General features: G+C 41.4%; 1 protein-coding gene across 4 annotated transcripts in view; it reads left to right on the forward strand.

Annotated features, from left to right (window-relative positions):
* Positions 1-10,653: 10,653 nt before the first annotated feature.
* LOC109875738 (V-type proton ATPase subunit H-like) overlaps positions 10,654-25,321 on the forward strand; it is a 30,698-nt gene continuing 16,030 nt past the window's right edge. Inside the window, exons 1-7 of one of the 4 annotated variants that reach the window (XM_031806734.1) lie at positions 10,654-10,832; positions 11,339-11,489; positions 16,709-16,808; positions 19,287-19,376; positions 21,049-21,162; positions 21,580-21,684; positions 24,435-24,491. In XM_031806734.1, coding sequence (XP_031662594.1) covers positions 11,386-11,489; positions 16,709-16,808; positions 19,287-19,376; positions 21,049-21,162; positions 21,580-21,684; positions 24,435-24,491 — 570 coding nt within the window. In that variant the 5' untranslated portion in view covers positions 10,654-10,832; positions 11,339-11,385. The remainder of the gene's footprint in view (positions 10,833-11,338; positions 11,490-16,708; positions 16,809-19,286; positions 19,377-21,048; positions 21,163-21,579; positions 21,685-24,434; positions 24,492-25,321) is intronic. The other 3 variants (XM_020468162.2, XM_031806735.1, XM_031806736.1) reach the window with 3 other exon arrangements.

Below are 25,321 nucleotides of genomic sequence, written 5' to 3' on the forward strand. Positions count from 1 at the left end.
CCATTTGTATTTCATATACCTTTGACTATTGGATGTTCTTATAGGCACTTATGTATTGCCACCCTAATCTCGGGAGTTGGTAGGCTTGAATTCATAAAGAGCTGCTGGCAAACACAGTAAAGTGCTGTTTGAATGAATGCTTACAAGCCTGCTGCTGCCTACCACCGCTCAGTCAGACTGCTCTATCAAATATCAAATCATAGACTTAATTGTAACATAATAACCCACAGGAATACGAGCCTTAGGTCATTAATATGGTCAAATCCGGAAACTATCATTTAGAAAACAAAACGTTTATTCTTTCAGTGAAATACTGAACCGTTACGTATTTTATCAAACAGGTGGCAACCCTAACTCTCAGTATTGCTGTTACATTGCACAACCTAGTCGTCTTGACTACTTTCTTATGCCATTCTCTCTGGCACCAAAAGTTTAAAAAGTGTTGATGGGGGACAGAATGTGGTCGGATCTTCACATAATTGACATATGTATTACTCTTACAGAATTTCCACGTGGGCGAGGATATTGGAAATTGAATCAAAGCCCACTAGATAAGTTGTTTAGAACAAGGACAGAAGAATTTATAATAGCCTTTTTCAGACATAACATAGGTACAGCAGATCCCCTTACTGTATGGGACACTTTTAAATGTGCCTTTAGAGGCCATGCAATTCAGTACTTATCTATAAAACAAAATCAATTTAGATCACGAGTCCATATTAACAAAGGGAATTGAAGGACAAACAGTACAGTTAGATAGCAATATAAACTGTACCATAGAGGCACAGAATAAGTTAGAGGAAAAACACAAAGAAATGGAGGAACTTATTCCAGAAAGATCCAGTGTAATAGATTATAAAAATAAAGCAACTGGATGCAATATGTGAATAAATGCACCAAATAATTTTTCAATCTTCAATATAGAAATACTACAAAAATGTTTTTGTTGAAACTTGTTACAAATGGAGTCACACATGATTCACCAAATTATATTTTGAAAGAGGAAGTAAAGTACTTTAAGAATATGTTTTAGTTTCAGTCTCCTCCATCTCCACTAACTGAAACTAATTGTATGTTTTTGTTTCAGTCTCCTCCATCTCCACTAACTGAAACTAATTGTATGTTTTAGTTTCAGTCTCCTCCATCTCCACTAACTGAAACTAATTGTATGTTTTAGTTTCAGTCTCCTCCATCTCCACTAACTGAAACTAATTGTATGTTTTAGTTTCAGTCTCCTCCATCTCCACTAACTGAAACTAATTGTATGTTTTAGTTTCAGTCTCCTCCATCTCCACTAACTGAAACTAATTGTATGTTTTAGTTTCAGTCTCCTCCATCTCCACTAACTGAAACTAATTGTATGTTTTAGTTTCAGTCTCCTCCATCTCCACTAACTGAAACTAATTGTATGTTTTTGTTTCAGTCTCCTCCATCTCCACTAACTGAAACTAATTGTATGTTTTAGTTTCAGTCTCCTCCATCTCCACTAACTGAAACTAATTGTATGTTTTTGTTTCAGGCTCCTCCATCTCCACTAACTGAAACTAATTGTATGTTTTTGTTTCAGGCTCCTCCATCTCCACTAACTGAAACTAATTGTATGTTTTTGTTTCAGGCTCCTCCATCTCCACTAACTGAAACTAATTGTATGTTTTTGTTTCAGTCTCCTCCATCTCCACTAACTGAAACTAATTGTATGTTTTTGTTTCAGTCTCCTCCATCTCCACTAACTGAAACTAATTGTATGTTTTTGTTTCAGTCTCCTCCATCTCCACTAACTGAAACTAATTGTATGTTTTTGTTTCAGTCTCCTCCATCTCCACTAACTGAAACTAATTGTATGTTTTTGTTTCAGTCTCCTCCATCTCCACTAACTGAAACTAATTGTATGTTTTTGTTTCAGTCTCCTCCATCTCCACTAACCGAAACTAATTGTATGTTTTTTGTTTCAGTCTCCTCCATCTCCACTAACTAAAACTAATTGTATGTTTTTGTTTCAGGCTCCTCCATCTCCACTAACTGAAACTAATTGTATGTTTTTGTTTCAGTCTCCTCCATCTCCACTAACTGAAACTAATTGTATGTTTTTGTTTCAGTCTCCTCCATCTCCACTAACTGAAACTAATTGTATGTTTTTGTTTCAGTCTCCTCCATCTCCACTAACCGAAACTAATTGTATGTTTTTTGTTTCAGTCTCCTCCATCTCCACTAACTGAAACTAATTGTATGTTTTAGTTTCAGTCTCCTCCATCTCCACTAACTGAAACTAATTGTATGTTTTTGTTTCAGTCTCCTCCATCTCCACTAACTGAAACTAATTGTATGTTTTAGTTTCAGTCTCCTCCATCTCCACTAACTGAAACTAATTGTATGTTTTTGTTTCAGTCTCCTCCATCTCCACTAACTGAAACTAATTGTATGTTTTTGTTTCAGTCTCCTCCATCTCCACTAACTGAAACTAATTGTATGTTTTTTGTTTCAGTCTCCTCCATCTCCACTAACCGAAACTAATTGTATGTTTTAGTTTCAGTCTCCTCCATCTCCACTAACTGAAACTAATTGTATGTTTTTGTTTCAGTCTCCTCCATCTCCACTAACTGAAACTAATTGTATGTTTTTGTTTCAGTCTCCTCCATCTCCACTAACTGAAACTAATTGTATGTTTTTGTTTCAGTCTCCTCCATCTCCACTAACTGAAACTAATTGTATGTTTTTGTTTCAGTCTCCTCCATCTCCACTAACCGAAACTAATTGTATGTTTTTTGTTTCAGTCTCCTCCATCTCCACTAACTGAAACTAATTGTATGTTTTTGTTTCAGGCTCCTCCATCTCCACTAACTGAAACTAATTGTATGTTTTTGTTTCAGTCTCCTCCATCTCCACTAACTGAAACTAATTGTATGTTTTTGTTTCAGTCTCCTCCATCTCCACTAACTGAAACTAATTGTATGTTTTTGTTTCAGTCTCCTCCATCTCCACTAACCGAAACTAATTGTATGTTTTTGTTTCAGTCTCCTCCATCTCCACTAACTGAAACTAATTGTATGTTTTAGTTTCAGTCTCCTCCATCTCCACTAACTGAAACTAATTGTATGTTTTTGTTTCAGTCTCCTCCATCTCCACTAACTGAAACTAATTGTATGTTTTAGTTTCAGTCTCCTCCATCTCCACTAACTGAAACTAATTGTATGTTTTAGTTTCAGTCTCCTCCATCTCCACTAACTGAAACTAATTGTATGTTTTAGTTTCAGTCTCCTCCATCTCCACTAACTGAAACTAATTGTATGTTTTTGTTTCAGTCTCCTCCATCTCCACTAACTGAAACTAATTGTATGTTTTAGTTTCAGTCTCCTCCATCTCCACTAACTGAAACTAATTGTATGTTTTTGTTTCAGTCTCCTCCATCTCCACTAACTGAAACTAATTGTATGTTTTTGTTTCAGTCTCCTCCATCTCCACTAACTGAAACTAATTGTATGTTTTAGTTTCAGTCTCCTCCATCTCCACTAACTGAAACTAATTGTATGTTTTAGTTTCAGTCTCCTCCATCTCCACTAACCGAAACTAATTGTATGTTTTAGTTTCAGTCTCCTCCATCTCCACTAACTGAAACTAATTGTATGTTTTTCCCCCTAATAATGTAAAATTAACATCTTTACAGAAAGGCTCATGTGAAGGGCATATTACATAGGAGGAACTGAAAGGCTCATGTGAAGGGCATATTACATAGGAGGAACTGAAAGGCTCATGTGAAGGGCATATTACATAGGAGGAACTGAAAGACTCATGTGAAGGGCATATTACAGAGGAGGAACTGAAAGGCTCATGTGAAGGGCATATTACATAGGAGGAACTGAAAGGCTCATGTGAAGGGCATATTACAGAGGAGGAACTGAAAGGCTCATGTGAAGGGCATATTACATAGGAGGAACTGAAAGACTCATGTGAAGGGCATATTACATAGGAGGAACTGAAAGACTCATGTGAAGGGCATATTACATAGGAGGAACTGAAAGGCTCATGTGAAGGGCATATTACATAGGAGGAACTGAAAGGCTCATGTGAAGGGCATATTACATAGGAGGAACTTCTTAATGCAATTAAAGTATTTAAGTCTGGGAAAACTCCAGGGCTGGATGGCCTACCATTATAAGTATACACAACTTTTTTATATATATACTCAGAGAATCATTATTAGCATGTTTTAACCACGCCTATATAAATGGTAGATTATCAGACACGCAACAAGAAGGTCTGATATCACTATTACTGAAACAGGACCCAAGTGGAAAATATAAAGATCCAGTCCATTTAAAAAAATGGAGACCACTTACACTTCAGTGTTGTGATGCAAAATGCTTGCCGCATAGAAGTAAAAAAGTATTGTCAGATATTATTCATCCTAATCAGACAGTTTTTTTTTTAAACATGAAGATAATAGAAGACAAGTACTAGAAACAATAGAATACTATGAAATATCGGGGAAACCAGGCCTGGTTTTCATAGCTGATTTTGAAAAGGCTTTTGATAAAGTACGACTGGAGTTTATATATAAATGCCTAGAATATTTCAATTTTGGGGAATCTCTTATAAAATGGGTTAAAGTTTTGTATAGTAACCATAGGTGTAAAATAGTAAATAATGACTACATCTCAGAAAGTTTAAAACTCTATAGAGGAGTAAAACAAGGTTGTCCACTATCGACATATCTATTTATTATTGCCATCGAAATTTTAGTTGTTAAGATTAGATGAAACAATAATATTAAGGGATTAGACATCTGTGGCTTAAAAACTAAGGTGTCATTGTACGCTGATGATTCATGTTTTCTTTTAAAACCACAATTAGAGTCTCTCCACGGCCTCATAGAGGATCTAGATACTTTTGCTATCTTCTCTGGATTAAAACCAAATTATGATATTGGATCAGTAAAAAAATTCTAATTTTAGATTACCGTGTAGTTTACCAATTAAATGGTCTGATGGAGATGTGGACATACTCGGTATACAAATCCCAAAAGAAAGAAATTATCTCACAACAATACATTTTTATAGAAAGTTAGCAAAAATAGGTAAGATCTTGCTACCATGGAAAGGAAAATACCTGTCTATTTGTGGAAAAATCACCCTGATTAGCTCTTTAGTTATATCACAGTTTACCTATTTGTGTATGGTTTTGCCTACACCTAGTGACCTGCTTTTTAAATTATATGAACAAAGAATATTCAATTTTATTTGGAATGGTAAGCCAGACAAAATTAAAAGGGCCTATTTATATAACGAATATGAATTCGGAGGGCAGAAATTATTAAATATTAAAGCATTTGACCTCTCACTAAAGGCATCAGTCATACAAAAGTTATACGTAAATCCAAACTGGTTCTCTAGTAAATTGGTAGGAATGTCTCATCCTATGTTCAAGAATGGCCTTTTTCCCCTTTCAGATTACACCGGCCCACTTTGGGTTGTTTGAAAAGGAAATAATCTCCAAAATATCTTTATTTTTTAAACAAGCCTCAGAAAGTTGGTTTAAATTTCAGTTGAATCCACCTGAAAAGACAGAACAAATAATACAGCAAATATTGTGGTAAAACTCAAATATACTAATTGATAAAAAAAAATGTATTTTTCAAAGAAATGTTTAAAAAGGTATACTTTTTGTGAATGATATCATAAATAGGACTGGTGGAGTTATGTCACACATGCAGCTAACACAGACATATGGAGATATCTGCTCTACCCAAAATTACAACCAACTAATTGCAGCATTACCACAAAAATGGAAGAGGCAAGTAGAAGGGGGGACAAGTAAGGAACTTGTATGTCGGCCCTGTTTTAAAGAACATAAATGGTTAAAGAAAAGTGTGATAAATAAAAACGTGCCAATTTCATTTAAGGAACAAAAAACTGACAGCTGTGCCATATAAATTGCAAAATAGTTGTGAAGAGATTTTCGATGTACCCATTCCATGGCACATGGTTTATGAATTGATACACAAAACAACGCCGGATTCAAAACTTCACATTTTTCAATTTAAATTAGTATACAAAATTATTGCAACCAATAGAATGTTATATATATGGGGGATACAATCTTCCCAGCTCTGCAGATTCTCCTGTGAGGAGGCAGAGTCATTAGATAATTTATTTTGGTATTGTCCATATGTAGCTCATTTTCGGTCACAGGTCCAGTAATGGCTGAAGAATTGCAACATTTGCCTAGAACTAACGCTACAGATAGCAATACTGGGTGATTTGAAAAGCCCTAGTCAAATCAATCAATAATAATTATTTTAGCAAAAATGTTTATTTTGAATTTACAATCTGTAGAAGCTATGAGAATAGAAAGGTTCAGTACTTTTGTGAAGCATCACAGCACAGTTGAAAAATCTATGGCAAATAGAAATCCGAAATGGATGATGTTGAGAGATAGATGGGAGGGGTTGAATGGCGCTGAAGGGTGGGACTAATAACAAGATAAACAATGTAAAACATACGGGGTCTGTAAAATGTATATAGGTTCAGAAATGTTGTGAAATAGCACAGTTACAAATAGAAATCAAACTGGATGGACATCAGAAATAGAGGAAGGACTAAGAACACACGAGATAACTATTGTAAAATAGATTGTCTGTAAAATGTGTATATAGGTATGTGTATATACAGTGGGGCAAAAAAGTATTTAGTCAGTATGTATATACAGTGGGGAGAACAAGTATTTGATACACTGCCGATTTTGCAGGTTTTCCTACTTACAAAGCATGTAGAGGTCTGTAATTTTTATCATAGGTACACTTCAACTGTGAGAGACGGAATCTAAAACAAGGCTGGCCCTTGGATCTTCACGCAGAGCTAACATTAATGATATGCATGTCAATCTCTCATGGCTCAAAGTGGAGGAGAGATTGACTTCACCATTTGTATTCAGGCCTCTTTCACTCAACAATGAGTGGTTTGCAATGAATCAGTGTTGAATGCACCAAGTTACTGGCACACAGCTCGGACACAAAAAGACATGCCACAAGAGGTCTCTTCACAATCCCAAAGTCCAGAACAGACTATGGGAGGCACACAGTACTACATAGAGCCATGACTACATGGAACTCTATTCCCCATCAGGTAACTGATGCGGCAGTAGAATCAGATTTAAAAAACAGATGAAAATACACCGTAAGGAACAGCGGGGACTGTGAACACACACACACACAGGTACAGACACACAAACGCTAGCATTCTACACACATACATTGAAATAGCGTTGTATGGTGGCATTATACATTTTGTATTGTAGATATGTAGTGGTGTAATAATGTTATGATGTACTGTTTTATATGTAATGTAAGTGCCTTAATGTGTTTGGACCCCAGGAAGTGTAGCTGCTGCCTTGGCAGGAACTAATGGAGATTCATAATAAACACCAGGAAGTGTAGCTGCTGCCTTGGCAGGAACTAATGGAGATTCATAATAAACCCCAGGAAGTGTAGCTGCTGCCTTGGCAGGAACTAATGGAGATTCATAATAAACACCAGGAAGTGTAGCTGCTGCCTTGGCAGGAACTAATGGAGATTCATAATAAACCCCAGGAAGTGTAGCTGCTGCCTTGGCAGGAACTAATGGAGATTCATAATAAACCCCAGGAAGTGTAGCTGCTGCCTTGGCAGGAACTAATGGAGATGCATAATAAACCCCAGGAAGTGTAGCTGCTGCCTTGGCAGGAACTAATGGAGATTCATAATAAACCCCAGGAAGAGTAGCTGCTGCCTTGGCAGGAACTAATGGAGATTCATAATAAACCCCAGGAAGTGTAGCTGCTGCCTTGGCAGGAACTAATGGAGATTCATTATAAACCCCAGGAAGTGTAGCTGCTGCCTTGGCAGGGACTAATGGGGATTCATAATAAACCCCAGAAGTGTAGCTGCTGCCTTGGCAGGAACTAATGGAGATTCATAATAAAGACAAATGTACACATTTATGATTGCAATGTTGAGCATCCCCCAAAACACATACTTCCACCATCTTCTGCCTGCCTGTATCCAACATTTAATAGCTCCCCGCCCATTTTCTTGTTGTAAACAGGCAGTGTAGCTGCTTTTGCATCAGCTTATGGGGATCCAACTAAAATACCACACCATTTTTTTAAATAAAACGTATCGGTGCTCATCGGCCATTGGACTTAAACATTACACAACAAGTTAAATCGTAAATTCAACAATGAGTGGTTTGCAATGAATCAGTAGCTAACTGCAAGCATTGCAAAGCAATCACTAGCCTGCTATTCAGTGGAGTGGGTGTGTGGTCCCAAGTCTGTGTTTAAGGGTCTCTTTTCCAGGCTTAAAATGATACACATTCAACATTGGCCATGCTGTCAATCCAGCATGACTTCTGCCGACCTGAAGATCACTGACGTCATCATGATTCAAAACAACTGGAAACTTGGAACTAGGAAATCTGACTTCAAGACAACTGGGAACTATAACAAAAAAAAACGAGCTCCACTGGGAAAATACGTTTTGAACAGTCATCCAATTTGGAATTACAAGCTGAAGATCACTGACGTCATCATGATTCGACCTTGTTTTTCCTCAGAGTTCCCAGTTGTCTTGAAAGCACCATGAATCCAGAGAATGACAGACCACACCACCTTCCTGTTTAAGTGAGCACAGCACAAGGTGAGTCCAAAAATGCATTGTATGCTGCTGCATAAATTATGTAATATGCCAGGGAGATATGTATACTGTAGCAAAGAAAGTTATACTAAGTGTATGTTGTGTAGTAAACTGTTAGTAGCCCATGTGCCTCACCCTAATCATTTGGTCACTTTTCCCCTCTTAATTTCACCTATGTGCCAGCCTAGTAGTGAGGAGCCTATAAAACGTAGTTAGCTTCATAAACATATTTTGGGGAATTCTGTAGTGTGTTGGAATAAATTACCAAACTGTAAAACTAGCTAGCCAGCTATTTGGAACTGTAGCTAGCTACGTTAGCTTGATAGGTACAGTAATTAACATTTTTAAGCTAAACTTTAAGATTTTCACAGAGGACGTTGCCTCTCGAATCATCACTCCCTTCTTATTCTTCTCCTGTAGGTTTTATGGCAGACTACACCCAAAAAGGTGTATTGCAGCCAACTGTATGGTTTGAAACCAAAATGTTTAAAAAATCCATACGTAATAGTGAAGCTAACTTAATCTACCCCAATAAAAATAGTACATTGCCAAAACAAACAAACTCCCACTTCTTCCTTTTAGTTCTCCAAATCACCCTTCTCAGGCTCTAGAACCTGAGAGGGTGGTATGGCTCTAGAACCTGAGAGGGTGGTACGGCTCTAGAACCTGAGAGGGTGGTACGGCTCTAGAACCTGAGAGGGTGGTATGGCTCTAGAACCTGAGAGGGTGGTATGGCTCTAGAACCTGAGAGGGTGGTACGGCTCTAGAACCTGAGAGGGTGGTACGGCTCTAGAACCTGAGAGGGTGGTACGGCTTGTGGCAATATTGCATGTAACTCCTTCGTTGAGAAATCTTTCAGCCCCAGGAACCGCTCTGCCGCAGACACTATAAATTCTATCTTCCTGGACCTTCTCTCCACCTCGGCAGTGCCATTAATTACCACAGCTATACATGCCACAAAGTCCACCTTCTTAACCTTTAAAATGTCAGGACCTGCTGGTGAAAGGAAACCCCTGCAGCCTGCAGTGTAGGCCAATCCACCACCATGGACTCTTCTGATGCACCATTCAAAACCTCAACCCTTTTCACAGCTGCTGCATACAGTATGAAATGCTCTGTACAACCCTGGCTTTGGCCACCTGATTCTCTTTCCCCCTTGTGGGGCATTCAGAAGACGTGGCTTCATGGTTCCCACCACAATTGCAACATGTCACATATTCATCACTTTTATAACACATATGATCCTTTCCACTTGGACATCTCGGCTTCTTCCTTCTGCAAACACTTGCTACATGACCAAAAGTTTTACAATGATCACATTGCATTGGTCTTGGGATAAATGCTCTGACTCTGTAGTTCATATACCCTAACTGCACTTGAGTAGGGAGAGACTCCATTTAAAAAATTAATAACTGACAGACTTCACTTTTCCACCATTTCATCGACACGATTCCACACAATTCATCGACATGCTTCATCTCTTCAATATCAACCCTGTCAGCCCTGTTGAGGGGTGCCCTGTTCCGAAGAGACACACATGACACTTCAAACTTATGAAATCGGTTAAGATACAACGCACGTTCCTTCTGATCCGCAGAGGCACAACAACAACAACAACAACAAAGAAGCCTGCATCTCGTGATCCTCACAGCCTTCACTTTACCCAGCACTCTCTCTACCAGTTTGGATAACTCATGGTTTCTTCCAGATTGGTACTCTGCCAAGCTGCTCCTCATTTACAAACAGTACTCCTACTAGATACGAAGGGTCATTCTCATCACTGTAAACTACTTTGCTCCGTTTTCCATTATTTTTGACAACATTCCAATTCTCCTTAGTTCTATCGCCATTGTAATTCAGAATCCACTTCCATCATCCACTTTCTTTCTTTCTTTCGTGCTCCTCATCACTCCCTTGCTTGGGGAAGGGACATTTATTACTCCCTACAATAGATACACTGGGATGTGACGACGTAAAGCGTCATTGAAGCGACGTAAAGCGTCATTGAAGCGACGTAAAGCGTCATTGAAGGGCCGAGGACAGCTGACTGGATTTTAGGGCTTCCTGCTGACAGCATCACGTTGTAGTTGTTAGCGGAGAGATACTGGTGGCCTTTTGATTTTAAACCACAGAAATTAATGCTCTATTTGGCTTGTGTGTTTTAACGGTAGGAAAATTGTATTGGAATGTTTCTATGAGATTATAGGTTCTGTATTGTGTGTTATATCGTTAGAATATCTTGGCATTGATGCTAAATTAAGCTATCGTTAGCTTGCACCAGGGTATTGACATTAGCCAGTTAGCTCACTTAGCTGGCGAGACGACTCAAACGCATTCAGTAACAACACTAATTTCAGGATTTGTTGACAAGTGCTCTCATTGTAACTAAATAATGCACATGTTTGGTCAATAACGTTACTGCACCAACATGTCATTGCATTACATTAGCCAAGTTAGCTAGCTACTGGGTAATGTTGCGTTAGCTAAAGCAGCTGATCTGGTTACAGAGTTGGTCATGAGCTCTCACCTGCAGAATTAGGCTATTATGAAAAATGAATGATGCAAAATCTCCCTATGTTTGTATGTGTATATATGTGTGTGTATCCCAATGACGTGTTGATTTATGACTGAGTATTATTTATCAATCAAACCCACCTGTCTCCTTCCTTCCAGGTAGTTATTCATTCTTGTCCAGAGAGGTATCCTACAGCTGTATCAGGATGGATATCCGCGGGGCGGTGGACGCTGCAGTGCCCACCAACATCATCGCTGCCAAGGCAGCTGAAGTCCGAGCCAACAAGGTCAACTGGCAGTCATACCTGCAGTAAGTACACCTTCGCCCTACTCCTCTTCCTCCACCCCTCTTCATGGCATTTTTTGAGCTCCCTCATATTTTGTTCATAGGGCACTATGACTGTTGGCCCTTTAAAGCTGCAATATGTAACGTTTTGGGGGACCTGACCTAAATTCACATAGAAATGTGTGTTATCGATATGTCATTCTTATTGAAAGGAAGTCTCTAAGAAACGGTAGATCTGTTCTGTGTGCTATTTATATGCTTCCCGGTCTTAAGTTTAGTTTTTGCTTCTTTCGGTTTTGTACACCAGTTTCAAACACTTAAAAATACAATATTTTGGGTTATGGAAAATCTTCTTTTTTTTTTAGATGGTACAAACGATTCTCTTCTCTATAGTGCAACTTTAATTTTGTCATTTTCATGCTGGGCACTAGGCTTAGTACTAGTCGAAAGGTTATTTTGGTATTTTTCTGGGCTGTGAGTCACAGTCTTGTGGATATGAGATATTCATGGCTGTCCATTCATAGCACTACACTGATTCTTCTAATCATGGTCTTTTAATAAGAAGTTGAATCATCTTGTATAGTGCTGGGACAAAAGGCCACTTCACTCTGCTCTTGTAGTATTTCCAGGGGTAATGCCAGTGTTGTAAGCTGCTTCTGTAATTAGGAAGTACTGTTAGTGTTAAACAGAAGTCAAAAAGACAGACAGAGAAGTGAATCCCAGTGTCTTTATCTAAAGCAGAACTAGGCCCATAACCCTGGGATTCACTGCTCCATCTAAAGCAGAACTAGGCCCATAACCCTGGGATTCACTGCTCCATCTAAAGCAGAACTAGGCCCATAACCCTGGGATTCACTGCTCCATCTAAAGCAGAACTAGGCCCATAACACTGGGATTCACTGCTCCATCTAAAGCAGAGCTAGGCCCATAACCCTGGGATTCACTGCTCCATCTAAAGCAGAACTAGGCCCATAACACTGGGATTCACTGCTCCATCTAAAGCAGAGCTAGGCCCATAACCCTGGGATTCACTGCTCCATCTAAAGCAGAACTAGGCCCATAACCCTGGGATTCACTGCTCCATCTAAAGCAGAACTAGGCCCATAACCCTGGGATTCACAGCTCCATCTAAAGCAGAACTAGGCCCATAACCCTGGGATTCACTGCTCCATCTAAAGCAGAACTAGGCCCATAAACCTGGGATTCACTGCTCCATCTAAAGCAGAACTAGGCCCATAACCCTGGGATTCACTGCTCCATCTAAAGCAGAACTAGGCCCATAACCCTGGGATTCACTGCTCCATCTAAAGCAGACCTAGGCCCATAACCCTGGGATTCACTGCTCCATCTAATGCCGAGCTAGGCCCATAACCCTGGGATTCACTGCTCCATCTAAAGCAGAACTAGGCCCATAACCCTGGGATTCACTGCTCCATCTAAAGCAGACCTAGGCCCATAACACTGGGATTCACTGCTCCATCTAAAGCAGACCTAGGCCCATAACCCTGGGATTCACTGCTCCATCTAATGCCGAGCTAGGCCCATAACCCTGGGATTCACTGCTCCATCTAAAGCAGAACTAGGCCCATAACCCTGGGATTCACTGCTCCATCTAAAGCAGAACTAGGCCCATAACCCTGGGATTCACTGCTCCATCTAAAGCAGAACTAGGCCCATAACCCTGGGATTCACTGCTCCATCTAAAGCAGACCTAGGCCCATAACCCTGGGATTCACTGCTCCATCTAATGCCGAGCTAGGCCCATAACCCTGGGATTCACTGCTCCATCTAAAGCAGAACTAGGCCCATAACCCTGGGATTCACTGCTCCATCTAAAGCAGACCTAGGCCCATAACACTGGGATTCACTGCTCCATCTAAAGCAGACCTAGGCCCATAACCCTGGGATTCACTGCTCCATCTAATGCCGAGCTAGGCCCATAACCCTGGGATTCACTGCTCCATCTAAAGCAGAACTAGGCCCATAACCCTGGGATTCACTGCTCCATCTAAAGCAGAACTAGGCCCATAACCCTGGGATTCACTGCTCCATCTAAAGCAGAACTAGGCCCATAACCCTGGGATTCATTGCTCCATCTAAAGCAGAACTAGGCCCATAACCCTGGGATTCACTACTCCATCTAAAGCAGAGCTAGGCCCATAACCCTGGGATTCACTGCTCCATCTAAAGCAGAGCTAGGCCCATAACCCTGGGATTCACTGCTCCATCTAATGCAGAACTAGGCCCATAACCCTGGGATTCACTGCTCCATCTAAAGCAGAACTAGGCCCATAACCCTGGGATTCACTGCTCCATCTAAAGCAGAACTAGGCCCATAACCCTGGGATTCACTGTTCCATCTAAAGCAGAACTAGGCCCATAACCCTGGGATTCACTGCCCCATCTAAAGCAGAACTAGGCCCATAACCCTGGGATTCATTGCTCCATCTAAAGCAGAACTAGGCCCATAACCCTGGGATTCACTGCTCCATCTAATGCCGAGCTAGGCCCATAACCCTGGGATTCACTGCTCCATCTAATGCCGAGCTAGGCCCATAACCCTGGGATTCACTGCTCCATCTAATGCCGAGCTAGGCCCATAACCCTGGGATTCACTGCTCCATCTAAAGCAGAACTAGGCCCATAACCCTGGGATTCACTGCCCCATCTAAAGCAGAACTAGGCCCATAACACTGGGATTCTAGTCTAATTATGTTTACCCCAGGAAGAGTAGATGATGCTTTTGCAGTGGCTAATGGGATCCTAATAAATACCAAATTAGATTTTTGTTTGAATGTTCTCATTGTATGTCTAACGTGTATTTTAATAGTTATCAATCATACTGTGTATCTTGTCTCAAAGGGGTCAAATGATTTCAGCAGAGGTCGGGGAAAAACTATTAATATCTATTATGTATATAATGTAGGCCTATCAATTTGTATGTGTCTTGTGTCTCAAGGTCATATGATTGGGGTCAGGTGACTTCAGGAGTGGATTACTGAATGAACATTTGTAGTTCAATAATCATGCTGTGTAGCCTATGTCTTATGGGTCAATCATTTAGCCAGATATTATGAAGATTATGAATATGTGAAGGAGTAAACTGTGAGCGTTGTCTGTGTAATCAAATAACATACAGCTCAGAACTCAAGCACGACTCCAACACCATCATTAAGTTTACTGACGACACAACAGTGATAGGTCTGATCATCGACAACGATGAGACAGCCTATAGGGAGGAGGTCAGTGACCTGGCCATGTGGTGCCAGGACAACAACCTCTCCCTTGACGTGATAAAGACAAAGGAGATGATCGTGGACTACAGAAAAAGGAGGACAGAGCACGCCCCCATTCTCATCGACGGGGCTGTAGTGGAGCAGGTTGAGACCTTCAAGTTCCTGTAAATATTACCTTGACTAGCCTGAAACCCCACACATTGACTCCGTATCGGGTACCCCCTGTATACAAGCTAAGCGTCAGTATAGAGACTAAGTTGAGTCGCAATTCCACTGCTCAGACATGAGACGTATGTGGCAGGGTCTACAGTCAATCACGGATTACAAAAAGAAAACCAGCCCCGTCGCGGATGCCAACGTCTTGACCCAGACAGACTAAACAACTTCTTTGCTCGCTTTGAGGACAATACAGTGCCACTGACACGGCCCGCTACCAAAACCTGCAGACTCTCCTTCACCGTAGCCAACGCGAGTAAAACATTTAAACGTGTTAACCCTCGCAAGGCTGCTGGCCCAGACTGCATCCCTAGCTTCATCCTCAGAGCATGCACAGACCAGCTGGCTGGTGTGTTTACGGACATATTCAATCAATTCCTATTCCAGTCTGCTGTTCCCACATGCTTCAAGAGGACCACCATTGTTCCTGTTCCCATGAAAGCTAAGGTAATTGAGCTAAACGGCTACTGCCCGTAGCACTCACTTCCGTCCTCATGAAGTGCTTTGAGAGACTAGTCAAGGATCATATCACCTCCACCCTAGACCCACTCCAATTTGCTGACTGCCCCAATAGGTTCACAGACTACGCAATCCCACTGCCCTAACCCATCTGGACAAGAAGACTACCTATGTAAGAATGCTGTTCATCGATTAAAGCTCAGCATTTAACACCATAGTACCCTCCAAACTCATCATTAAGCTTGAGACCCTGGGTCTCAACCCCGCCTTGTGCAACTGGGTCCTGGACTTCCTGATGGGCCGCCCCTGGTGGTGAGGGTAGGTAACATCTCCACCCCGCTGATCCTCAACACTGGGGCCCCACAAGGGTGCGTTCTCAGCCCTCTCCTGGTTTCCCTGTTCACCCATGACTGCGTGGCCATGCACACCTCCACATCACAGATTTTTCACCTTGTTGGCTCGGGTATTCGAGCCAGCAACCTTTTTGCCTACTTGTCCAACGCTCTAACCGCTAGGCTACCTGCGGCCATTTAATGGGCCTGCTTCTCCACCCATATAACCTAGTCTACAGGCTATTTAATTGCGACCACACATAGGCGCACTTGATCTGGCATGCCCAACAAAAGAGACGGAGGGTAGTCTACTCAATGTAAATCAGCAAGAATTTGTGAATATTGTGACGGAAGTGCTTTTAATACAATAAGGAATAAGCTACAAAACGGAACTGTTTTTTGAAAACCAACTTTGATAGGAGCGGGACAATTTGCAGACCGACACACAAATATTTTATCAATATTTCCAGTCAATGTCAGAGACTAGATTAGCCAATAATATTTAGGAAGGACATTTCCATGGAAAGACAACTACTTCTTCATGCCTGCAGGCTTTGAGCCTTTGAGACATTTGATCTGGCACTCCCAACACGAGAGGAGAGATAGGCTACTGAAGCTTTACTTCCCTATTAGTTTGAATAGTGTGACATGGGTGCTTTTAATACAGTAGATAAAACATACAAAACAGAAAGACAACCATTTTAATTTGCTAAATTACTCATTCGGTTTTAACATATGATTCCAAAGTGTTCCTGCAATTTTTGTATATGATAATTTATCAACAAGTAGTTTGAATGTAGTGAACTTCTGTTTCAAAGTAGCTTTAGTGTAGCTTCACTTCCAGTGGGAAGTAATTGACAGCTTTTAAAACTATTTTCAGAGTAGCTTCCCCAAGACTGTTGTATAATTATCATGCTGTGTGTCTCATAGACTGTTGTATAATTATCATGCTGTGTGTCTCATAGACTGTTGTATAATTATCATGCTGTGTGTCTCATAGGGGTCAGATGATCTCTGCCGAGGACTGTGAGTTCATTAAGAAGTTTGAAGTGGCTCATTCTGAGGAGAAACAGATCATCCTCACCAATGAAGGACATCAGGTACAACACACACACACACACACACACACACACACACACACACACACACACAATAAACCAGCTAGCTGTTACTGCACAGCTGCATTTTAATGTAGCTTCACATGAGATTCTCCATGACTAGGGTTGGGCATTATCCAGATTTTCATACAGTCATATCTTTTATCGTCAAGTTGTGAATGATGTTTCCTACGACAAACAGTACCTGTGATGGAGAATTACATCTGTAGCTACATTTACTGCTATATGCATATCCTCCAAGATGGCTTTTCACATTAGCCGGTCTTTATTTAATGCATGACGTTTTCACAAGTATTCCTTGTGTGCTGTCTTCATGTGAACTGACTATCCTACCGATCCTAGACTTCGGCGACGTCATTTACAAAATAGCCTCCAACACTCTACTCAGCGAACTGGATGCAGTCTATCACAGTGCCATCCGTTTTGTCACCAAAGCCCCATATACCACCCACCTCTGCGACCTGTATGCTCTCGTCGGCTGGCCCTCCAGGTCATCTACAAGTCTTTGCTAGGTAAAGCCCCACCTTATCTCAGCTCACTGGTCACCATGGCAACACCCACCCGTAGCACGTGCTCCAGCAGGTATATTTCACTGGTCATCCCCAAAGCCAACTCCTCTTTGGCTGCCTTTCCTTCCAGTTCTCTGCTGCCAATGACTGGAATTAATTGCAAAAATCACTGAAGCTGGAGACTCATATCTCCCTCACTAACTTTAAGCATCAGCTGTCAGAGGAGCTTACAGATCACTGTACCTGTAAATAGCCCATCCAACTACCTACCTCATCCCCATATTGTTTTTATTTACTTTTTTTGCTCTTTTGCACACCGGTATCTCTACTTGCACATCATAATCTGTACATCTATCACTCCGGTGTTAATTTGCTAAATTGTAATTACTTTGCTACTATGGCCTATTTTTTTGCCTTACCTCCTTACGCCATTTGCACACACTGTACATATATTTTTCTATTGTGTTATTGAATGTACGTTTGTTTAAGTGTAACTCTGTCGTTTTTGTCGCACTGCCATGCTTTATCTTGACCAGGTCGCAGTTGTAAATAAGAACTTGTTCTCAACTGGCTTACCTGGTTAAATAAAGGTGAAATAAATGACATATTTAAAACCCAGCTTCTGGGGGACAGGTTATATAATGTGTGTCTGTGGTGTTTTTTTTGTTTCAGTGAATTCGGGAAGTATTCAGAGCAACTTTTTCCACGTTTTGTTACGTTATGTCCTTATTCTAAAATGGATTAAATTAATGTTTTTCCTCATTAATCTACAAACCCCATAATGACAAAGCAGAAACAGGTTTTTAGACATTTTTGCAAATGTATTATCAAAAAACACACCAGAAGTATCAGACCCTTTGCTATGACACTCAAAATTGTGCTCAGGTGCGTCCTGTTTCCATTAATCATCATTTAGATGTTTCTACGGCCATCTATTGTATTTCATGAACATGTCTAGACAATAGGGACCCATTCACTTAGCTAGATGTGGCTGGGGGTGATTTGGGCATTTCCTTCACATGACCCATCAATTTAGACAAGTGTGTCAGGTAAGCTACTATGCTACTATGCAAGCAACCATTTCACTGTACTGTTGTCACCTTCACAGGACACAGGTGTTATTTTATTTGATATAGTGTGTGTTTACCAGAGACTGTAATGTGAAGAACAACATGACCTGCACCAAGTCAGATGAAGTATTTTAACCTGGAGTTTATCCTTATTGTAGGCTACTACTTTTACCACTTTTAGTCTTGAAATCTTTGGTTGTTTACTACACCACTCGCTCTGTTTAGCACATGGCCTCACATGTGAATCCTTAAAGAGATGGGTGGGGCTAAAGCTTAAGAGGGTGTGAACGATGCTGAATGGGGGTAGACAAAGAGCTCTCCAGTAGGTACCAAAACATTCAAGGGCCATTTTATCAAGTGGCATTACAAGTTTATCAAATCTTCTCACATCTTTGTTGTCACAAACTCCATACAGTTGTCACTGACTGATTGGATATTCATTTCCCACTGAGTGAACAATGTCTGTACTTACAGCAGTCATATAAATAAATACAACATCTGTTTTTTGCTTTGTCGGACAAAATAGATTTTGACATTTGGCAATAAAATAAAACATTCAACTGTTTTGTGTTCTACGTGTAACCATGGTTTTCCTGAAAAGAAAGTGGTCAAATCCTTAATATAAGGCGCGACTTCTTCAACCACATGTTTGGGGGGGGGGGGGGAATAGTGAGCGACTTCTTCAACCACATGTTTGGGGGGGGGGGAGGGGGAGAATAGTGAGCGACTTCTTCAACCACATGTTTTGGGGGGGGAATAGTGAACGATAGCCTCGTATATCACTGTTTTAATCACTTCATAATCAAGGATGGCGGTTGACATCTCCCAACCCTAGTATGTCTCTATAGTGTTAGTAACGTGTATATATTGTGTATTTCCAGTGTGCCAAGACGTTCCTGAACCTGATGGCTCACATCTCTAAGGAGCAGACTGTCCAGTACATCCTCACTCTGATAGATGATACCCTGCAGGTAACACACATGTTCACGCTTACCTAGAGATACAAAGATACCGTAGCGACCTTTTCTGAATCATCTGTTTTTACTTCCTCCCTGAATCACCCTGCGGTGGACAGATGTTACTGTTAGTTCTTCACTTTTTCTGGGGATGTGAATGTAGAAGAACAGGTCCAAGAAGTTAATATAGAGACCTGTTCCGAATGGACCCGAGGACAACTAGACCCATTCCGTATAGACCTGGTTGCGTCCAGACCTGGTCTGACTGAGGGAATCAGCATACTCTGAGCTAGTGACATGGGGAGCAGGGTGGAGCGAGACAGTAACCAACCAAGCAAACTCGCACTGCAGTAGAGTAATGGCTGCCATAGCGAGGTAATTTATTATCAAATATGATTACGAAGTACTTGTCTTGACTGCATCAAACCGGGAGAAGCTAGTTAAGCTAGCTACCGTTACCTAGCTAGGCTAACAGAGGCTGCAGTGCATGTTTTCTAATCCTACAGTTCCAGACAACAACAACTCCATTCAGAATATAAGGTAGCAGACTGCCTGTTGGCTCTTGGTTGTAGCCCATCCTTCTCCTTTAACTTTTAATTCCATCTTCCATTGATTAGATATCTCCTAACTTTTAAAACACGGAGGCTCTAGAACTGTCGCCTACTGCAGCTCTGACTCATGATTGGCCAACACCAAGCTACATGTGCCACTCTCCACTCTCATGAAAAGCAAGAGCAGCAGCATAAACATTTCTCTCTACTGCAGCAGTAGAGACCCATACCCGAGACAATCATATCAGATCCGACTCAGACCTGTGACATTATTTAGAGTTTTGGCTCCAGACCCAGTCTGGTCATGGATCTCATTTTGGGTGTTCTGGGTCAGGTGGATCTGTGATTTTTATTTTATTTTTAAACTTATTTATTTAATCTTTTATTTAACTGGTCAAACATTCTTATTTACAATGACGGCCTCGGAAGAGTGGGTTAACTTCCTTGTTCAGGGACAGAATGACTGATTTTTACCTTGTCAGCTTGGGGATTCGATCTAGCAACATTTCGGTCACTGACCCAACTCTCTAACCACTAGGCTACCTTCCTAGTGAAGACCTCAATGTAGGGGAACAGAGTTCTGTTAACCCTTTACACTCCTGGGAATTGCCCTATATGAATAAGGCTAAATGTAAATGTTTCTTACACAATAAATATGGGAAGCATATTCATGACCAGTTTGGAGATAATGGGAAAGTTATTAGACTTTAGATGAGGTCACAAGACTGAATCCCAACATTACACTGTTTTATGTACATTTACTGTACTTTTCATCACATTTGTTGATAACGAAATCTCAAAATACTCTTGATACATCTAGTAACATGATTAGAATATTCTTGGAAATTTGGGGTAGGTGAAACATAAGACAAGGGTTTGAGTGAGAGGTCTCCAAGTGGCCACACCTCCAGTGTGCTCAGTTCATAAGTCATTTCAATACATTTATGACTCAAAGAAGAATGTTCAATGATAAGGTGCTTCTTTGAGCTCTCCTAGCTGGGGCCGTTGGGGAACTAGAGCTCTCCTAGCTGGGGCCGTTGGGGAACTAGAGCTCTCCTAGCTGGGGCCGTTGGGGAACTGTTGTGTTCCTTTAGAACCACCGGAGGTTACAACACTGTATTGTTATATTTCTGTAGGAGAATCACCAGAGGGTGAACATCTTCTTCGACTACTCCAAAAAGACCAAGAACACCGCCTGGTCCTACTTTCTGCCCATGCTCAATCGCCAGGACCTGTTCACCGTCCACATGGTTAGTATGACTACGCCACACACTACCCTACAGTTAGCACTGAGGGAGAGCTGGAATAGAATAAGAGATGGAGTGGAGGGAGAAAGGGAGAGATGGCGGAGAGAAGCAGAAAAGAAGAGGACAGACAATTCAAAGGCAGATTTCTCATGTCTTCAGAATGACCAGCAGGTTATTTGCATGTTGATTGGATTTCCATCTTGTGGCCTTTTTGTTATAAAATATTATAAATGGAAGGATAGTTTTGGTCTCTCTCTGGGAGAGATGCATTTATATATAGTGGAATGTCTAATGCATTAACATGACTGTGGAAATGGAATTTGAACAATAAGCCATACCATCAGCATTGAATAGTGAGTGACTTTAATATTGAGCCTGGCTCAGGCTGGGCTTTAGGGTCTGACTTGTAGTCTCTCCCAGGCGGCCAGGATCATCGCTAAGCTAGCAGCCTGGGGTCGTGACCTGATGGAGGGAAGTGACCTCAACTACTACTTCAACTGGATCAAGACCCAGCTCAGCTCCCAGGTATGTAACCCTTCAACCCTCTGAACTAAAACCAAATGTGCAGTGCCTTTGAAGTATTCAGACCACCCACAGGAGGTTGGTGGCACCTTCATTTGGGAGGATGGGCTCGTGGTTAAGGCTGGAGCAGAATTTGTGGGATGGTATCAAATACATAAAACATGGTTTCCATGTGTTTGATGCCTTTCCAGCTATTATGAGCCGTCCTCCCCTCAGCAGCCTCCACTGGCACCATAATGTGGAGAACCCTGGGAGATCACACTGTTACTTCCTGCTGTATACCGTGCATTCGGAAAGTATTCAGACCCTTTGACTTTTTCCACATTTAGGCTACAGACTTATTCTAAGATTAAATCAATCAATCTACAAACACTACCCCATAATGACAAAGCAAAAACAGGTTAGTAAAATTTAAACTGACTAGTGTTCTGTTGTTAATATATACATACATACATACACACATACACACATACACAGTGGGGCAAAAAAGTATTTAGTTAGCCACCAATTGTGCAAGTACTCCCACTTAAAAAGATGAGGCCTGTCATTTTCATCATAGGTACACTTCAACTATGACAGACAAAATGAGAGAAAAAAAATCCAGAAAACCACATTGTAGGATTTTTTATTAATTTATTTGCAAATGATGGTTTGGACAGCTGTATATATATATACACACACACACACCCACAGTTGACGTTTCCATACACTTAGGTTGGAGTCATTAACTTGTTTTTCAACCACTCCACAAATTTCTTGTTAACAAACTATAGTTTTGACAAGTCACTATCACAATTCCTGTGGGTCAGAAGTTTACATACACTAAGTTGACTGTGCCTTTAAACAGCTTGGAAATTACAGAACATGTCATGGCTTTAGAAGCTTCTGATAGGCTAATTGACATTTGAGTAAATTGACATTTGAGTAAATTGGAGGTGTACCTGTGGATGCATTTCAAGACCTACCTTCAGACTCAGTGCCTCTTTGCTTGACATCATGGGAAAATCAAATGAAATCAGCCAAGACCTAAAAAAAATTTTTTGTAGACCTCCAAGTCTGGTTCATCCTTGGGAGTAATTTCCAAATTCCTGAAGGGACCACGTTCATCTGTACTAACAATAGTATGCCAGTATAAACACCTTGGGACCACGCAGCCGTCATACCACTCCAAACCCGCCATATAAAAGCCAGACTACCATTTACAACTGCACATGGGGACAAGGATTGTACTTTTTTGGAGAAATGTCTTCAGGTCTCATGAAACAAAAATAGAACTGTTTGGCCATAATGACCATTGTTATGTTTGGTGGAAAAAAAGGGGAGGCTTGCAAGCCGAAGAACACCATCCCAACCGTGAAGCACGGGGGTGGCAGTATCATGTTGTGCGGGGTGCTTCACTGAAGGAGGGACTGGTGCACACGAAATGGATGGCATTTGAGGAAGGAAAGTTACGTGGATATACTGAAGCAACGTCTCAAAACATCAGTCAGTAAGTTAAAGCTTGGTCGCAAATGGGTCTTCCAAATGGACAATGACCCCAAACATACTTCCAAAGTATTGGCAAAATGGCTTAAGGACAACAAAGTCCAGGTATTGGAGTGGCCATCACAAAGCCCTGACCCTCAATCCCATAGAAAGTTTGTGGGCAAAACTGAAAAACCGTGTGCGAGCAAGGAGGCCTACAAACCTGACTCAGTTACACCAGCTCTGTCAGGAGGAATGGGCCAAAATTCACCCAACTTATTGTGGAAGGCTACCCGAAACGTTTAACCCAAGTTGAGCAATGTGAAGGCAATGCTACCAAATACTAATTGAGTGTATGCAAACTTCTGATCCACTGGGAATGTGATGGAATAAATATATACATTGTTTCAGCCTCTTAAAGCAAGTGATGAAATGAGATGAGTAATGTAGGGTATGTAAACATTATATTAAGTGGCATTGTTTAGTGGCTAGTGATACATTTTTACATCAATTTTTCCAATATTAAAGTGGCTGGAGTGGAGTCAGTATGTTGGCAGCAGCCACCCCATGTTAGTGGTGGTGGCCTTGAGATAGAAGCTGTTTTTCAGTCTCTCGGTCCCAGCTTTGATCCAGCTATACTGACCTCGTCTTCTGGATGATAGGGGTGAACAGTCAGTGGCTCGGGTGGTTGCTGTCCTTGATGATCTTTATGGCCTTCCTGTGACATCGGGTGGTGTAGGTGTCCTGGAGGGCAGGTCGTTTGCCCCCGGTGATGCGTTGTGCAGACCGCACAACCATCTGGAGAGCCTTAAGGTTGTGGGCGTTGCAGTTGCCGTACCAGGCGGTGATACAACCCGACAGGATGCTCTCGATTGTGCATCTGTAAAACCTTGAAGGTCTTAGGGGCCAAGCCGGATTTCTTCAGCCTCCTGTGTGTTTGTGGACCATTTCAGATTGTCAGTGACGTGTACACAGAGGAACTTGAAGCTTTCCACCTTCTCCACTGCGGCCCCGTCGATCTGTATAGGGGCACGTGTTCGGAGTCCGTGTGAGAGTCCGTGCCTCTATCCACATCGACGGGCCGATCTGAAATGGTCCACCCACACAGACAGTGTGGTGAAGAAGGCACATCAGCAACTCTTCAACATCAGGAGGCTGAAGAAATCCGGCTTGGCCCCTGAGTGTGTCTCTCACACACACACACACACACACACACACAGTACTTCGTCCAGAGCCCAGTCATCTAAGCCAGCCACATGGCTCCTTGTCTGTGTTTTGTCTTCCATTAGAAGCTTCATGGTACAGGTCCAGATTCCTCAGGACAAGGCACTATATCCCCCAGTGAAGTGAGTATGACAGAGTGATGAAGACGATGATGATTCATCCTAACGCTGCTATCTCTCTAATCAACTCTATTGGGCTCTTTGCTGTCTCTCTCTGCTGCTTCTGTTCTGTTATAATACTGTTACAATGGAGGTGCGGAGACATCAGCCAGCGAGGCTGGAAACTAGGCGTATGTCACGTCACTAATTCACAGGAGAGAATTATTATATATTTGTAATGCTTTTTTTTGGCATAAATGCCTTCTGCATGTGAACTTTCCATGTGCCTTAATAACAACATTGTATTATCATTCGATACAAATAAAATGGTTAAATTACGAGCCTTGTTTAGACACGGAAAAAGTCAGGAACCTTCCCGCTAGCCATGATTGGCTGAGATAATTAATGGGCTGGACGTGCCTAGAGACTAGTTTGGATTGGTCTGCCATGTAGCATGCTTCTGTCTATAATATGAGTTGCTTAGTATGTGAAGGTAATCATTTCTATAGCAGCTTTTTTGAAAGACATCAGGAAAACATCAGTGTCGCTATCGAATCCAATTTCTGGAGGACCGAGTTTTGAAATCAGTGGAATGCCTGGTGGAAGCAGAGTTTGATGGTTAAAGAGATGGAGAAAATTCAGGCTTTTGATTGCAAATGCGGATGGAGTCGAAAATGGAACAGAACGCTGTTAGCCGTCTCCTGATTTTTTTAAATGTATTTTCTTCAACCTAACGGCACCCATGGCAACCGTGACAGAGAGGGAGAAGCATTCATCCAGAGAGTCTAGCGAGCTACATTTTTAGATATTATGCGTTAGTGTTAGCTAGCTAACGTTAGCTGGCTGGTTGGCTC

The sequence above is a fragment of the Oncorhynchus kisutch genome, linkage group LG27 (assembly GCF_002021735.2).
Source record: "Oncorhynchus kisutch isolate 150728-3 linkage group LG27, Okis_V2, whole genome shotgun sequence".
NCBI lineage: Eukaryota > Metazoa > Chordata > Actinopteri > Salmoniformes > Salmonidae > Oncorhynchus > Oncorhynchus kisutch.